The sequence below is a fragment of the Filicampus tigris genome, chromosome 1, assembly GCF_054856515.1.
Source record: "Filicampus tigris isolate MCC_2025a chromosome 1, RoL_Ftig_1.0, whole genome shotgun sequence".
In the NCBI taxonomy this organism is placed as follows: Eukaryota; Metazoa; Chordata; class Actinopteri; order Syngnathiformes; family Syngnathidae; genus Filicampus; species Filicampus tigris.
The window spans coordinates 2976382-2994456 of record NC_141217.1 but is presented as its reverse complement, the minus strand read 5'-3'; the positions used below and the strand labels follow the sequence as shown (position 1 = coordinate 2994456).

At 42.6% G+C, this 18075-nt stretch overlaps 1 protein-coding gene across 5 annotated transcripts in view; it reads left to right on the top strand.

The window, feature by feature from the left end:
- The first annotated feature begins 455 nt into the window (after positions 1-455).
- mcf2la (mcf.2 cell line derived transforming sequence-like a) overlaps positions 456-18075 on the top strand; it is a 59901-nt gene continuing 42281 nt past the window's right edge. For 3 of the 5 annotated variants that reach the window (XM_086047387.1, XM_086047377.1, XM_086047351.1), the window contains exon 1: positions 456-638. In XM_086047387.1, coding sequence (XP_085903513.1) covers positions 515-638 — 124 coding nt within the window. In that variant the 5' untranslated portion in view covers positions 456-514. Of the gene's footprint in view, positions 639-1730; positions 1855-12134; positions 12590-18075 lie in introns of those variants that run through there. The other 2 variants (XM_086047360.1, XM_086047367.1) reach the window with 2 other exon arrangements.

Genomic DNA, 18075 nt, shown 5'->3' with positions numbered 1-18075 from the left:
TATGTTTGTAAACGACAATGTAATAGGTCATACGCTTGTCATTGTGTGCTGAATAACTGCTGTCTTGAGCTACGCCTTCCACCTTTGATTTAGTATAGCAAAAATTGATAATAAAACATGAAAAATACTTGAATTATGGAGTTATGTTTTGTTCCATTGGCGAAAACAGGTAATGTAACTAAATTATACACACTGGAATTGAGTGGAAGTAGGCAGTAATTCTTTTTTTTTTTTTTCTTCTTTTTTTTTTCCACGGAAAGCGCCAGTTAATTTTCAGTCGTGCCCAGAAGGGCGTGCTGTAAATAAGTGGACACTGAAGCTTGGTTTGCAAATTCATTCAGCACGTTAAAGTAAGTTGAAAGGAGGGCCGTGATGTCAGAGGACACCCTCCTCCTCTCTCTTCCTCTGATAAAGCAGCCCAGACATTAAGAAAAATAAACACGCACAAACAACAAGCAGTGGGGAGTATCGGGCCAGCCGAGCATTATTAATATGACATCAGTCGGCTGGGATCATGTCTCTGGTGGAGTTGATACAAGAAGTTCAAACTTTGTTGAGTCAACTGCTTCGCAATTTGCCTTTTGGCCCACACAGCCGACATGCATCAAACATCAGTTGCGGCCATCACCCCGCCTCAGGTTAGTGCTCTCTTACTGTACATTTTGCTGTCGTCTGCACAAGTGAACACCTTCAGATTTGGCGACAGACAGAACAGTATGTAAAACTTTCCGTAGCACTTTGTGCTATATGGCAGTGGTATGTGGCAGCTTGATTGACTTTGATAACTGATCAGCTTTTGCAAGTGGCTGCTAATTGCTCACAGACTTTATGGCCCCACACACGCATGCGGAGTTGTGGCTCAACTGACTTGCCATCACAAGCTGAGCAATGAATTGGACTATAAGAGAAGAACAAGATAAGCAAAATATCAATACAGCCACCCGAGCAAGTGTGTTTGGACTTACCATGGGTGCCTGTTGCTGTGGAGGAGCAGGACAAAAAAACAATCCTAAGTATTTACGGATTGACAGCACAGGTGAGCGTTGACTTAACTAAATTAGTTTTTGGGTTACTAGTTGATATAATTACAACAGAAGCTGAATTGTTCCATGGAAACATTTACCCAATCCGCATTCACTCAGAGAGCGTGGAACCAGACAGGTCAGAGGACTTGCCTTGTTTTGTGGACATTTTGTATTTGAGCATTTCTGAGCAAACAGTGTGCGATTGCTTTGGGCCACTGATGTGTGTTTTGAAGGCGCAGGCGGTTGATTCAGGAGCAGTAGTTAGAGGCACATTTGTGGAGCTATGCTAATGCTAATCCTTTATGCTGGCTGGACTATGGTCCCTGAAAGTTCATTCAACTTCGGCAAGTTAAGTGCAGGATTACGTGGACATAGTTCATCCAAGTCATTGGTTGTGCAATGAGCAATTCAGAGCTCGTACTCACAGTTGCATGTGTGTGTGGGTGGGTGTGCGTGTGTACACACGTATTGTGGGATGTGTGTTTTGGGGTCGTGCCACATGTCTCAAAAAGAACTGCACATCACCATGTCTCCTTGTTGGTTTGATACTCATTTGAAGAGAGAGGGGTGGGACAGAAAAAGAAGGCGTGATCTCGCTAGTTGACAGGTGTACTTGTGTTTGGAGAGGGAGAGTCAACCAGATGTATAAAATACAATGAGGAGTGGAGGATAAGGTAGGCGGTACTCGTTTCTTTACCTGTGGCGGCGAAGATGGGGACCAAAGAGGAGAAAGGTGGGAAGGCGCATGGGGTTGAGCGGTTTGTCTGCATCTCACTGGCGGAGATGGAGAGCTACTACACATACGCCAAGTGCTGTCAGCAGCTGCATCGTAAGTGTGCGTGTTTGACTTTGTCTTATTTTGCCTACTACAGCTACATACATATGCATGTGCATATGCATATGCATGTCATGCTCGAATGGAAGAAGCATTGACAACATGCGTAATAGTGGCCAAGTTATGCGCTGCTCTGTTTGAATTGCTGATATTTAATGCCATCTGTCACCCAGCGGTTTGAGGAGCTTTCTTGTCCAGGTTGGAAGAGCTTTAGGATGTGCTTACTGAATTCGATAAAGAATTGCCAAAGTATCGCCCTGCTTTAGTTACAGACCCCTTTTAAAAACCTTGACAGATCTTTCGAGCGCTCCTCTTCAATGTAACACAACGTTAATCACAAAGAGATGATTGTTGCCGTGGCCATTAAAGTGTCAAATGGTGTTGCACAAGTGCCACAGATCACATGACATATTTTACAGTTTGGGAGGAGAACAGACGGTTCTGAAAAAGTACCACATCCTTGTTTATTCAAGGTGGTTCAATATTAAATTGGCATAAATTGTGTGTGCGTGCATGTGCATGCGTTTGTGTGTGCGCACGCACACGTGCGTGTGTGTGTGTGTGTGTGTGATGATTGATCCTGTTATGATGAGTATATTTTTGGACGTCGATGGCTGCTAGGGCTACTCTGATCCATTTCCTTTAGTCTTTATTTAGAGCTGATGTGTTTATTTTTAGTATTTACTACAGCAGTAATATTACTCTACTATGACCTGATTTGTCCCTTCAACAGCCGCTTCACTATTATTTCCCTTCTAATGATTTTTTTCCTTTTGCTAATAATTTAAACTTGAGCAACAACATGTAGTAAATTGACGTTAAGACAACAGCTTCTGACTCCTTTTAATGCAGGCAAACGTGTCAAATTCCAATTTAGTGGCCATGTTTTTTTTAATTTCCTGTATTTTTTGTGTACCTGTCAAGTGAGCCTCATTCACTATTTGTTCACATTTACTGAACAGGCAAAACAGTACACATGAACAGACATCTGAAATGGAGGTAATGAAATACACAAGTTTCAACACCAGTCAGAAACAGTATGGAAATAAAAAAATAAAATAAAAAACACTTGAAAAAATGTCGATGGAATTAATGAACAACAGTTCACTTTATATAGCAATTTCCGGCAAGGGTCCTTGCCCCCCCCCCCCCCCCCCCCCGCTCTGTGACCAATGAGGTGACCGCACATTCGTGCATATCAGGATACAGAATCCACTTATCTTATTGGTCGATGTAATGTCGCTTGCCAAAGTAGACAGCGGAAGTCAACAAAGCAGCATGACAATTTTGTTGCCCACCAGGCAACGCCAGAGATAGATATGGTATGTAAAGAATTATTTGTTTTTTTAACCATCCGATGAAGGTTAATATGGGAATGTGCAATGAATGTCAGCATTCGATGGACAAATATATCGGTAATCATTTTGGGGTGGAATAAACAAATACATTGACAAGTACGTTAAATAGATTAATAATACATAAAAGTAATTAATTGATGAATAATAGTTAAAGAATACACACACAGCCTTACATTTCTTACAAGTTCACACAGATATGCATAATCTTTACTGTACAGGCAGTCGATATACTACACTTTAACTATAATATAGAAAAAAAAATGTTTACATTTTTCTTTTTTATGAAGCGTAGGTGGACAAATGTGTGAACTGATTAAAGATGAGCTCATTTTGAGCCTCAACTATGACATGTCTTACTCCGAGTTTTACTCTGCAATAGTCAAAGACGTTTCCGTCAAGGCCGAAAGCTCTTTGCCCATGGCAACACAATGTGAAAATTCTGATTGGATGATACTTAAAGGATCGATACTTAAAATTGAGCACTGGATCGGAATGGGATGGGCGATATGGGCAAAAAAAAAACCATCTCTATTTTTTCAAAAAACTCTAACGCTAATTTGACGATATTCTACAAAAAATATTTTAAATCTGCACTTGCTCCACAGACCAATTGTGGATAGACAGCATTTGTGAACAACATCTCTTTTAAAATGCTAAATACAGCTTCTGCAAAACATAATGATATTCTACGACAATATTTAACAATAAAGAACGAAAAAATGATGTAGAGACATTGATTCTTGGTTTTCTGGCCATTGAAATGTCTCTGCTGTTATTCCATAATGATGTGACATTTTGAGCTGCAGTAAGTACTGGTGTATCATTGCCAACTACTAGAGGAATCTGAATGAGAGAACTATGTTAACTACAGCAATCAGAGTGAGAAAAAAATGTATTTGATATGTGACGAAGTGTCACCCAGCGAGAGGAAAAAAAGAAGTCGTCATGACAACACCCGTTCTCATATATTGTCCACCGTATTCGGAATAAAGTTGAATAACAAAACTGCAATTTACCGAAAAGTGCCTTTTCCCACTCATTCATCATTGTGATATGGAGACTTGTGACTTTATTCATGTTTGGGTGTATGCTGGCATCACACTGATAAACTGTCGTAGTTTGTGCAACATGTCTGGGGAATACAGGCTAGTTATGAATGATGCGGACTATAAGCGTGTAAACTGAATGTTAATCGAACATCCAGGCTGTCACGTTTGACTTGCTCGCTAAAGTTTTATGTATGAAAAGTGCTATATAAATAAAATGTGATTGATTGATTGATAAAGTACTCGTACTGTGTGTGCGTGAGTGCGTGCATGCGTTTGTTGGTTCAGCTCGGCGACTGCTTTCTGATTGTGTGTGTTTAAGCTGTTGTTTAGCGTGCTTGCGCGGTCGCCAAGTTTTCCTCGAAATCCATATGGCTCGTGGTGCAACAGAATTGCTCTTCGATGTCACCGTTTTGGCACATCTAACAATGTTATTCCCACCGACGTCAGTCTTGTCAACCCCAAACCATTTACAGACTACGGACGACATGGACTCGCGCCTTGCTATTATTCCCCGCTGGACACTCCTCCATACTTGAAACATAGCTCGGCTGTAGTGCGGACAGAGTCACGTGACCGATTCCTGCCCGCTGATTCGGTGAATGATTATATCACTTCCTCCTCCTCTGCCGTCAATGCACACTGATTTTCAGCATTTCCTCGTACATTGCGGCCGTCGGCTCACTCGCTTTTCGAGGCAGTATTAATACTGGATAATGTAAAATTACACATCGTGAAAGCAAGATTGACGATATATATCAATGACGATATATATCGCCCACCTCTAGATCGGAACATTGATATGCTTGTATCGATACGCCCATCCCTAGTTGAAGGCAGTCAGGTCGGTCGTCCCCGCCCTAAGGTGTCCCTTATTTATTTTTCAGGGAGTTGGCAACACTAACAACAGCTGAATAACTAAAAATGAAGCCATTGCATGTCTGGTCCCAATGTCCATTATTGGACCCTACACCATTCCACAATGTCTTGTGTATCAATTTGGCAGTGAATTGAGTCATAACACAACAGCAAACAAACCAGCTCAAAACATAGCATATTCTGTCAAGCGCTGCACTAGAAGAAGTAAAAAGCAAGTGGATGGTGAATGTGTCTATATCCTCTACTCTGTCTTTCTGCCCCAAATTGCCTCTCAATTGGCATCTTCCTGTTTACTCTCCATTTACCAGCAGCGGAAAGAGTCGATAGTGCATCATATAAATACATTACACTTGTCTGCCACACGCACGCGCGCGCACACACACAGACGCGCACACACACAAACATCCATGCGTCTCGTTTACATCCCGTGGAAGCACGTCTGTCTGTGCGCACATTTATCCATTCTTATCTAATTTCAGCAGAAAGATATAGATCAAGATTTCTTCGTGGGTTGTTGTAAAACATTAATCGCAAGTATTGTAATAAAAAAAATAAAGGTAAATGAGTGATCAAATTGAAACAAAGACAGGAAATACAGTAGAAATGTCTAGCTTTATGCTTTTATTGTCTTACACGTTTGTGCAGCCAAGATTCAACTTGTGAACTAATGCAACCTAATACCGAAACCACACAGATGGAAAAGAATACATTAATATTTTCAATCGGAGTGATTCAAAATTCAATGTACTCGTAAATGAACTGAAATATTGTCCTCATGACACCTATTTCACACGGTTACACAGTTATGGCTCGAAATAAGTGCTTTCGCATTGTAGTTTGTGACTCGAAATCTACATTTTGAGCTCAATTAAAATACATTGAATCGCAATACTGAGAATCAAAGATTTGAAAAATTCTCTGATGCTCGGAGACTCTCCCAAAAGGCTTCACTGGGCTGGACGTACGTGTGTTAACATGATGCAATGCGCTTACTTCACCTATGCCTGGAAAGTAGAAGGCAGAAGCAAAGCTGTGTCGGCCGGGGCATCAAGACATTACAGATGCTGGCCCAACTAGGTTGTACAGATTTCATAAATATGATGAACTCAACACAATCTTCTTTAAAAAAAAAAATACAACAAAACAAAAAAACAAAACAGACTGTCCCTTCATGATGAACAATCACTCATCGCTGCTGCTTTCGCTTTTCAGGCACTATGGAAGCAAGCTCAGTGCTACTTATACATACCATGAAGCTTTGGCTGGCTGAGTAGTGTGGCTAAACACGTTACGGAGTCGCTCCTAAGTCAATAATCATCACCTCAGTGGCGGCGAAAAAGCTGCACTTGTAATAAGTATCGTTCTCACAAAGGGATGACGAGACGTTAGGTAAACAGAAGACTTCGGAGAAGCCATGCTTATTGCTTAGCTAAAATTGACATGAAATTGAAACACCGGAATTAAGTACTTGGGTGATCGAGTACACTTTTCACAAATGTCTGGCTGCATTAAAGATACACATTTGAACAGACAACAATGCACAGCAAAACAGCAGGCAATTTAGGGGGGGGGGGGGGGGGGGTCCTTAACACCTGTGCACTATTCTTGAGTGTGCGTGTTCAGAGAGGCATAGTTTGCTCCACTCCCAGTAATTTCCCAACACAGCCTACGTCCTAAACCAATCAGCAGGTCGTGCTTCAATTGTTGGCATATGTGCTACTTGACGCACTGGTGCACCATGTCCTTATTCGAAGCGCCTAGTGCGCGCGCTGGCACTCCGTTTTTTGGTGCACTCTCAATGTCTGAATGGCTCATCCGAGCAACGCACTGAATTTCCGAACGTCCAAGTGTACCAGTGCACACTCTGAATGTATTTCCGAACACACCCTTGGTGTCAGGAGAGAAAATTATAGGCCTACACAATAACGGCTGTGTGTCAGGACTGGAACCATATGTTATGGCGTAGGTCTGCAGGGAAGTGTGGCCTATAAGTTTACAAGGTCATCTATATAATGTATTGTCAATTGTCACCCTCTTAAAATAATGACCTAAGTCATATTTTGACAAAAAATATTTTCATTTGGTAAATGGGCTGTCACTTGCATAGCGCTTTTCTACCTTTGGTACTCAAAGCGCTTCACAATGTAACTCCTCTACCTACTGATGACGCAGCATCAGGAGCAACTGGGGGTTCAGTATCTTGCTCAAGGATACTTCGACATGGTCACAATTATCAAACCCACAACCTCTGGGTTGGGAAACAACCACTCTACCACTGAGCCATGCCGCCCCTTTTGCTTTTCACATCGCCTCAGGATGCTGGCCACTTATGCTAAAGTCAGCTACGTCCTTAGTTAAGAGAGATCATTCAATTGTATTCAATTCAAGGACCACACCACCCATTCAGAAGTACAGAAGTTTAAACTGAAACTTATATTTGTGTTTGACATTGCCCCAGTGAAAATGTTTCTAGACAAAAAAAACGAATAGTTTGCTGCTATCGAGTCTTTAACCATTACGTCACGTTTGTGTGCTGTGTACCAAGGCGTCTATGTTCGAGGGCAAGCGGTCGAGAGGACACAGTCGAGTGAGTGGAACAACAGTGGTAAAATAGTCGCTAAGTCCCTTTTGTATTGACAAATCACAACATTGGTGAACACCTGTGTAGTTTACGGTTGCTACAGTCACACATGAGCAGAGCCGGGTATCGCCTAACCGTCACAAAGTTCCCATCTGCGTATTTAGCCGACCCACGTGGTCCCAGCCCGTCCCTCGTCGGCGACAGCCAATCGACATTGAGCACTTAAAGTCCACGTCACACACAGGCGCCACACAAGCAGACACAATGCCAAATAAAGACAAAATATCAAATCAAAACAAAAGACACACACGCGCACAGCGTGGGGTTTGGTGAAATAAAAACAATAATGGGGCACATACTGTATTGCGTCTGTGGGACTGAAAGGTGTACAACACTGTTTTATTTCTCAATTTTCTTGATATATTTCACTGTGTGTCAGGTGTGCGGCACCTGCATGTGACGTGGTACCGGTTAAGTCCGTTCTCGACGCCGACTGGCTGTCGCCGACAAGGGACGGAATGGTACCACGTGGGTCTGGTAAATATGCAGATGGGAACTTTGTGACGGTTAGGCGATGCCCAGCTCTGGAGATAAGAAATCATTTTTATGGGTGTCATTTTTGTGGTGACCTGGGTACCCTTCCGGCCTCGTCCCTCCTCCGAGGAGCTTGTTATACCTGGTATGTTTTTACTTTTAGTTTTTTACAGCTGTTGAACTTTACCAAGAGGGCAATATTTGTTTGCATTACCTTTAGCACAACTAAAGCTACGTTCTCTCCCAGCAGCAGACAGTCAAGCGATATGCTGGTGTCACTCGCCGGTGTGCTGGCTCTGACGCTGCTTGCGCTACTGGGTCTCATCACTTGTTGTACTAGTAGACTCGCACTGTATCTCCTGTTGAAAAATCTCATGCGGAGTTGGGTAACTAGTAGCATTTTTGAAGTGTTCGGAGGCAATTTTTGTCGTTTACCCATTTCGCCGAGTAGGTTGAGATGTACTTTGGCCGCCTCACGACCACGTCACACGCATGAGGGAAGATTAGTGGGACAGACTAAAATCCACCTCCGCCCTTGCTTAGTCCTTCCCTTTTTTAAAACTTGTCGCCACTCCCGTCCTCCGTCCCAAAAATGGGTGTCCGTCCGTGACAGAGGGACATACCGTTCCGCCCCTGGGACGGACTGCCCGTCTCTCCCGAAAATAATTGACAGCAGTTTGACACCATTAGCAATGGATCTGTTGACAGCTTTGCTTTTTTTTTTTTTTTTAAACATTTAGTCAAATTTTTAAGTTCTTGCATGGCATAATATTGTCATTTCAACATTTTGTCATTGAGATAAAGTTTAATAATGAGACAGTTGTTTTAAATGTGTGTCTTGCGTGTTAAACTACAGTTACAAATAGGTGTGTTATACTTTCTGTATAAAAGTTTAACTATATGCTGAAGGAAAACATAAAATTGCTCTTTATTTTTGTCGACTAAAATTGGACTTAAACTAAAATATAATCAGATGACTAATTTATGACAAAAACCTTCATTAATTTTAGTCAAAAGACTATAAAACTAAATTAAAATATCTCTCTTTCTCCTGCGTGTATGTCTGTCATCAGATCCTCAGCTTGGTACTAGCAAGCCATTCCAACTGGTAAAAACATGGTCCACAGTTTGTCGAGGGTCTCCACACTCACTGTGGGCGCTGTCCGTAAGGCCCATGTCATAGTCTGTCTTTTGAGTTGGTTTTTTGACTTTAGTTTCATGTTTTTCCTTGTGTTCCTTTGTCTGTCTCTCATTAAGTTATTGAGTCCACCTGTGCTTGTCATCCCGATTCCTTGTGTTAGTCAACCAGCTCCCTCCTATCCTCTGCGTCTTGTCCAGGTGTTCCTCGTATCGCCAACTTGTCTGTATTTAGTTCCCCACTTTCTTTCACTCCTTGTGAGTTCGTTGTCATTTGTCAATGGTCATTTGTCTGTTGCTGCTGTGTCAAGTCCGAGTCCTTTTTCCCGAGCATTTGTTTAGTCCTTCGATCCTTGTTGTTCTCGGACTTCAACATTTTTGCTGTCCCAGTGCCTTGCTTGCCTTTTTGTTTTCCTTTTAATTAAATACTTAATATTGCACTTTGTTTTTGCCTTCTGCTTTTGGGTCCTCCTCCACGATAATTATGTCACCACCTCTACATTGATTCTCCGAAACGTCCCACACCCGTCCTCAGGCGGTTGAGAGTTGTCCACTGCTTTCGGGGTTGGTGGTCACCAGGGACATCTGAAGGCTCCTCGATTTGGAGGTGGAGCCTAGATGGTTCTGCTGCTCTCCACTGCTCCCTCTACCATGCCTTTACCCAGGAGGCTATGCTGAAGTTAGTTGGTGCAATGTTAAGCAGTTCCTGGGCATGTGTGGTGAAAGGGCGTCGTTTGCGCTTGCGCTGCGGTCTCTCCATGATTGTCTTGTGGAGGAGATGGTTTTCACTTACCTCTGCTTTCTGAGCGAGAGACAGCAGAGCTCCCTTCCATCTGACCTTAGCTGGAGCTATTCCGGCTCGGACAGGTAGTGTGTTGGTTGGGGTGGCTCCTCGGCAGCCAGAAATTGGGCGTAGGGCGTTGTTGAGGGCAGTGTCTAGCTTTTTACATGTGGACAGCGCTGGGGCACAGTACTCCACAGCAGCGAAGACCAGTGCCTCGGTGGAGATGCACAGTGTCCTTGTTGTAGCTCCCCATGTTGAACCAGCTAGCCGGCGTATAAGTGCAGTGCGGGTGGTGGTCTTTGCCTTAGCACTCCCCAGGTGTTGTTTGAAAGACAGTGTTCTGTCAAGCTTTACGCCGAGTTACACGGAGCAGACTTGATGTTGATATGGCGTAACGCTTCCCTGTTGTTGAGGTGAAACTTTGTACACACAGTCTTATTGAGACTGAGCTTGAGGTACCAGCTCTTGAGATACAAAGTCAAGATGTTCATGTCCCTCCACTGCCTGCCAGGATGGTTTGCTAAGTAGGATCGCCAGATCATCTGCATAACCAGACTTCCTAGACATTGTTGGGGGTAGGTCATGGATATATATGTTGAACAGCATAGGAGCTAGTACCGACCCCTGTGGGAGACCTTTCTTAAGTCAGTAATTAAAATATCTAAAATTAACACTGACCCCGGACACAAAGTAATTATAAGAGTTCACTCAGTCCAGGTTCTTGAAAGCATCAAAGTCTTCCTAAGTGTAGGCACTCTTCTTTATAAGTAATTCACAATGTTGTGATAGCTCACTTTGGGGAACAAACAGGCTTCATTTGACCAGTCTGATTTTGGAAGTACATACGGATCTTTCCCTCCAACCAACCTCATATTTTCTTCATATCGACCTTGTATGACTGGTTCCAATGTGTTGATGTAATAGCCTGGTGTCCTAATAGTGACCTTTCTCTCAAAACTAAACACAAGGAGACCAATGACCGATAACACTTACAATAGATAAGGCTTTTGTTGTGTTTTGTGTTTCTTCTGCAAAATAAAATAAAAAAATAAAAAATTACACAAAGCTGTGAACAAAACCACGTGCGGTGCCGCTGCACTCACAACAGTGGGAGCACACATACTGTATCATCAGTTGAACCAAACCACTTCAAACTATTTTGTTCCACTTCCATATCATCTTGTCAGCAATGGCGTGCACTCCATGCAGTGCCTACAAGATGTGGACCATCACCCTGATCGTTCTTCATCCGATCAAATGCGTCTACATAGTTCTAGTGGGAGGGACCAGAGCCAGCAGTCTCTTTCTGACAAACCAGAAAGCTCTTTGCCCACAACACACAGCGAAAATTCTGATTGGGTGACAATACAACCTTGTAAATTATAATATCAATCAATATATTATATATATGAAGTAATTGCAAATATCGATACTTTATCTTGAGGATCAATACTCAAAATTGAGCACTCTGGGTAGGAATATCGATATCTTTGTATCGATCCGCCCATCCCTACTGCGTACGTACTAAGCATTGTGGCTAAAATGTCAACAAAAAGGGTCTATACACAATGTGAATTTAATGAATACAAATGTGTTTTTTAAAAAGGAAAAACAATTTTTCATTCCTTGGTGTATTATTTTTTAATAAAAACTTCAGTTCTCAGGTCTTAACCTGCAAAAAATTGCTCCTTGAAATTAGAATGTTGCTCCTCAAATTAAGTCATTGATTAGCAAAACTACCCCTCAAAGAAAAAAGTTATTTCGAGCCTTATTACATAATACGAACAATGATAATCGCTTTAATGAATTGATGTCCTCAGCATCAGTTTTCCAATGTTGTTGCCATGTCTTTTGTCTTCTTTTACATTGTGTGTGTGTGTGTGTGGGGGGGGTGTGGGTGTGTGTGTGTGTGTGTGTGTGTGTGTGTGTGTGTGTGTGTGTGTGCTTGTTTCCCATTGAGTGTGACAGAGGTACCAGGCAACATTAAGATATTAAAGACGTGTGTAGCCTGTCAAGAATCAGAGTAGCTCTTTGTGCAGAAACGGTGTGAAATGTGAAACTGGGGGCGGAACTTCTGAAGCTCCGCCTACCAGGAGGATACTATGTATTCAAGGGTGTGCATGTGTGAGTGTGTGCCACCACTGCGTGGTGACAGCCCAGTGAGCGGCTTCAGTCCTCAGCTGTGCAGGAATGGACTGCCAGTGCCGGAACTTCCACTGGGATGTTCTCTGACAGCATGCAGCTGTGTGTGTGTGTGTTCTAGTATGCGTGTGTTTGTGTGTGTGTGTGTTTGTATTTACATGCCTCGGAGAGGGGGTCTAATAGCTGCCAGCAATCATGGCTGTCAATCGAGTATCTCAACTGTGCTTTGACATCACCAGGCTTTGGCTGCAATTGAAGATGATGACAGGTAGAGTGACTTCTCAAGAGTTCATACGTTGTTGGTTGTTTTGTAGCTTCTTTTGGTCCTATTAGGCGCAACGCTGTCAGCATCAGTGTACTGTGTACTTTGTTGGACCCTAGTTTTGCAAGCCTCCTTCAGTTGTTTAAGTTGTGCATCTGATAAAAGTGTATGTTTCCCTGGGGAAAGTAAAGAAAGCAAAGCACTAAGGTTATCCATCCATCCATTGTCTAAACCGATTATCCTCGCAAGTAATATAAAAGGCCCCCAAATGTTCGGAAATGAATAAAGCAGACCGCCTTAGCTCCATCTTTATTTGCTGGCCTGCCTTGTTCCAGTTAATGTGTTGAATGGAGTCACAACCCTTCTGTAATATTTTGATTTATTGGTTCAGCCGAGCTGATTCATTTTAATGTATTTTTCATTGCATTAAACACAGATATAAGGGACAAAATGTAGACATGCAATATGGAGTATGCCCAACTCTGGCAGCCATGAATATCAATCATTCATATTTTTAAGTTCTTCCAACTTAAATTACTGTTTGAGGCCCTGATGCGTTGTTTTTCACAGTGTATTTATGAAAGTGCACAATATTGTGTTGATCTAAATCAGAATGAGATTTTCTCAAAATTTGCAAGGGGACGTCATAGGCTCTGATGTCGTTGCCTTGCTCAGGGGTAGCTCAACAGTTGTCAGGAAGCAGACTAGCATCTCTCTATAATCTAGTTGCTGGCACTCAAACCAGACTCTGTGTTTCCAAAGCCCAAGTCCTTACAGATGAGCTTCTGCCACCTCTCTGGCAATTTTGTTTGTCCTTGATGTACTTGCCAAAGATTTTTGAGGAACTGAAGTATCTCTTTCACACTTAAATGAACACCCTTTTAAAACATTTTTTTTGTGAAATGGGTTAAATCCGCAAATGAGGTCATGTTGTTGCGTGAGAAATCATCTTCTTGAATCAGCTGATGACCGCTCACTGTTCCCTTAAGGCCCACGAATGTGCAGCGGCGCTTGCACGGCCACTGTTATGAATGACATGAACAAAAGATCATGGCTCGACTTTGTCATCATCATTGATTTTGTTTAATGGTTGCAAGACACTTCTCCTTCTGAAAGCATCACTATCTATGAGTGTTAGATGATGCATGCCATGCATTTTGTCCCGAGGTTAGATCCATATGTTGAAGTGATGTGTGTGTGTATTTGTGTCTTAGACTGTGCCCGGTTAGTGTGTTCTATTAACCTAGTGTGCTTCCTCTTGTACTCTTGGAACAACATTACAGCACACTCCATTTGTAGTGTTTGAATGTCAAATTGTTGTTTGTGTGTGTGTGTGTGTGGGGGGGGGGGTGTGTGTGCGTGTGTGTGGGGGTGGGGGGTGCGTATGTGTGTGTGTGTTTTTGCTGTGCAGGCAGGTAGCCTGGCACTCACCAAGTCAAGATTAGAAGCTGCTAAGCTCTTATAATGCAGTCTGGCATGTGAGCTGTGTTGCACGCATGGCGGAATAGTATTGTAATAGCAACAATGTGGTTGTAATGGACTGGATTTGTTCCTCAAAGGGCCTCTTTACTGAAAGTGACCTTCTGCATCCACCTAAGAGAACATATAGCCGACCCCCCTATTCGTGGGCAATAGGGGCCAGGACTGCCAGCAAATGGTGAAAAAAATCAGCATATAGTGACACCCATTTAAATGCATTGGGGGGGTATACCCCCCAATATATATATATATATATATATATAATTTTAAGAACATCTTCACAGCTCTGACTTATGGACTTCACATTCAGGCGCTGGCCTGGCCTTTCAGGGGGCGGATCTCCTTCCCTCCCTCAGGCAATTGTTGACCTTTTGATTGGAGGTCCATTTAACTTTAGCACTGCACGGCACTGCATGGTGTCAGATGCATGTGGTAGGTTATACTGTATTTGTCCAGCTAAAAGCTAAGAGCAAAGGCAGTTACATTCATTCAGAGTTTTAGCATTGCTTTAAAGGGGAAGTCAACCTAAACATTTTTTCCAAGAATATGCTCTATGCAGGCCCACTAATTGAAACAAGGCATTCTGATTCTGATTCTTAATATTGCATTTGTCAAATATGAGTTAATCCACCATTTTTAGCCATCTCGGGGGGCGGCCATTTTGTCACCTTTGTCAATTGAAAATGACATCACAGTTGCTCAGGGCTCAGATAACGACCAATCATGGCTCAGCTTCAGAAAATTGGTGAGCTGTAATTGGTCGTTACCTGAGCCTTGAGCAACTGAGATATCATTTTCAGTCAGCAGAAAGTAGCAAAAGTAGCCCCCTGGGCTAAAAAAAAGGCTAAAAACAGGTGGATTTTGCTACTTAACTCTTCTTCCACAAATGTAATTTTAATCAGAATGCCTTCTATGAAACTAGTGTAGGGGTGGCCAAGTCCGGTCCTCAAGAGCCACAATCCAGCCTGTTTTAGTTTTATTCCTACGGCCACCCCTGAACTAGTGGGCCTGCATAGAACATATTCTTGGAAAAATGTTTGGGTTACTTCCCCTTTAACCATAGAAGGACAACTCTTTTTTTTTTTTCTTGAAAGTGCATGCCTTTTACAAGAAAAGATACACAGAAATTACACCATTCTTGAAAAGGCCTTCACAGAATTGTGTGTCAGTGAACGGGCCACGTTTGAAGCCTTTGTTTTTTATTTCTGTATTATTTTTCTCCTCCTTGATAGTTGGACAAGAATCACCTCACCACAGCAGCTAAATAATACAATTCAACCACAAACAAATTTGCAGCTTGGCGGTCAACATGTGTTTTGTAAATAGAACATTTTTTGCGACAAACCTTTTTGGCTGCAGTTTTCCTTGATCCCTAATTCTATCTTTGGGATTGGGAAAGGACAACATTTACACATTGCAGATCACTGGGTGACCCAGTTTTTGTCAAGCATTTTGTGTGCGTATGCGCGTGTGTGCGTGTGTGTGCGCATATCAGTGACAGATGGCATTTTGGTAAAGCCTCACCGTAATGCTCGATAATAAAGCTCTGCTTCACTTACAAGAGTGAGCGCTCACACACATACAAATACACACACGCACAGCTGGGCAGTGGGGGTTAAAATGCAACTGTCCATTTCTCTGTTGGTATTTGATGAGCGGACCCCTGTGGTGTATGCGAGTTATCTCCACTAACATGCATGCTTTTGTTTGTTTGCATTTCCCTCAAGCAGGATTTTGTGCTTGTCTGTGTATGCTTACACGGTGGTGGACGCACTCCAGCTTCCTGGGACTTTGAACTTTGACTGGCCATCAGCGTTTGCAGCTATTAACAGCTGGTTGGTGTGTTTGAACTGGCAGTGTGTGTTTAGCAAAAATAAAAGCTGCTGGCAACAAAGGGTTGGGCGTGTGTGCCTCTGTGGTTTGACGCTGTAATTAAAAGTATTAGCTGGGCCTTCATTGCCAGATAGAGCCAATTGTTTTTGAATATATGGTTCATATTGCAAATAGATTTACAACTGGGTAACAGCCACATGATATCAGTGGTGGGTCAGTAAAGTCACTTTTTTATAATCACTGCCAAATGGATTTTTGTGTTATTTTTGTCAGGTGTGGGTGGATGCTTGTCAAGTGTTGGAAAGTTTGATGGTGTTGTTGCGAAATAGCGACAACGCATCAGAAATGTCGTCAAGTAGCGGGCCAACACATTAAATATGTAGGCATCTGTAAAGAAATCCTTTCCTGGGTCACCCAACTGAGACAAGCACCTCCTGTGCTCACCTCCTCCTCTTCACTTTCTCAGCTGCAATAGCAGTCTCCAGGAAAAAAAAAGATTAATTAATGGCCCGACATACTGTACATATCATTGTTGAATGAACAGGACATGCCGGATTAACTGCAGATAGGAGAATCAAGAAAATTGTTCAAATATATCCATTTCATGCATGCTAGGTTACGTGTTATTTCTTCCTGCTAAGCCAATGGGGGGAAAAAAAAGCATGAATGAAGTGAGGAAGGGGTGCCCGGTTAGGGGGGAGTGTGTGAATACGGTGGAGGGACATTCTTTTCTCTGCTCCCCTTAATCACTATTTGTGTGTGCCCCACTTTCACTGTGAATGTGTGTGCTCGAAAGGGTTTCCCTCACAGCAGAGTAGCCATAGTTCGTCATTCACTGGACTAAAAGCAGGCAGTTTAGAGTTCAGTAGCAGTGATAAAGGACGCCTGCATGTCTGATGTCCGTCTTTGCACTGATCAACTTTTAGTTCTGAATTCTCTCTGCAGAATGCTGTATTTGACCCAAGTCACACTGGTTTCCTCAAATTACTTTAAGTAATTTGCCTCAGAGAGGCAAGTAAGCTGTCCCACGAAAACAAAGGCCCAAATCTTACCCTAAAGTCTACCTTAAACAAGCTCTTAACGCCAATCAATGTTTCCAGTCATGGAAAGGTCAAACTGAAAGTAACGGCAAGCCAAAATTCACGTGTGCACTCAATACATGTACTGTATGTAGAGAGGTATACAAGGCATGTGTGGCTGCCTGAAACAGTCTTAAGGCCTCTACACACCACGACGGCCAACTGTCGCGTCGGCCTAGAAGTCAGCACGTCGGACCGGAAAATGACCGAAGAACACGCTGCAAAAGCCGACTAGAAGACGCCAACTACTCCGCTAGTAGTAGTAGTACACCCCTCGCCCCTCCATGAGTTAAACAATCATGAACGGTTTCTGAATGAAAATAAACTCAAGTATAAAAATATAACCAGCTGCGTCTCAATACCTTCCCATAGTTTGCCTTTCATCACTCGATTGGCGTAGCATTTGACAGTGATGTCCAATAATGGTGGTCTTTTTTTTCCATGCTCTTCTGTCCAACCAGCCATTATGTCCATAGAGGAGATGTGAAAAATGAGCGAAGCGAATTTAGTTCTTGAGGAAAAGCTTTGATTTTCACAGTTTATTCGCCTTTGTCACTTCCCATTCTTGTCCTTTGCCCTGATTCGCTAGCTAACAGCCAATCACAGTGATCATTTGTCCCGACAGTCCGACCCGATTCTACATGTTGAATCGGCCGAACGCCCCCCACCAGACGCCCCGACCACGGGTCCGACTTTACGACGTTGCGCGACACACCAAACAGACAGCTTGTACCGACCTTCCGACAGCCAACGTCAGATTGGTGTGTTGAGGCCTTTAGTCTGTCAGACACATTAGCTAGCAGCTCCATTAAGCCAAAATGTAGGCAACAAATCGTCTCTGTTCTGTGAAAAACACGTATGTCCAATTTTGGAAAATGTTTTAATTTTCACGTTAATGGGATGTATTTAACACCCAAACACCATTCACGTAAAAATAAGAAAAATGAAAAAAATGACCATAAGTGCTTTTTACAGGACAGCGACAAAATGCATGCATTCATACAAAGCTTGTCTGGGAATTTACACAGTTAAAAAAAAAAATCACAAATTGCTCTTCATTGTGGAGTTTTTTTTCACTCATATAGTAGCAGATAATTATAG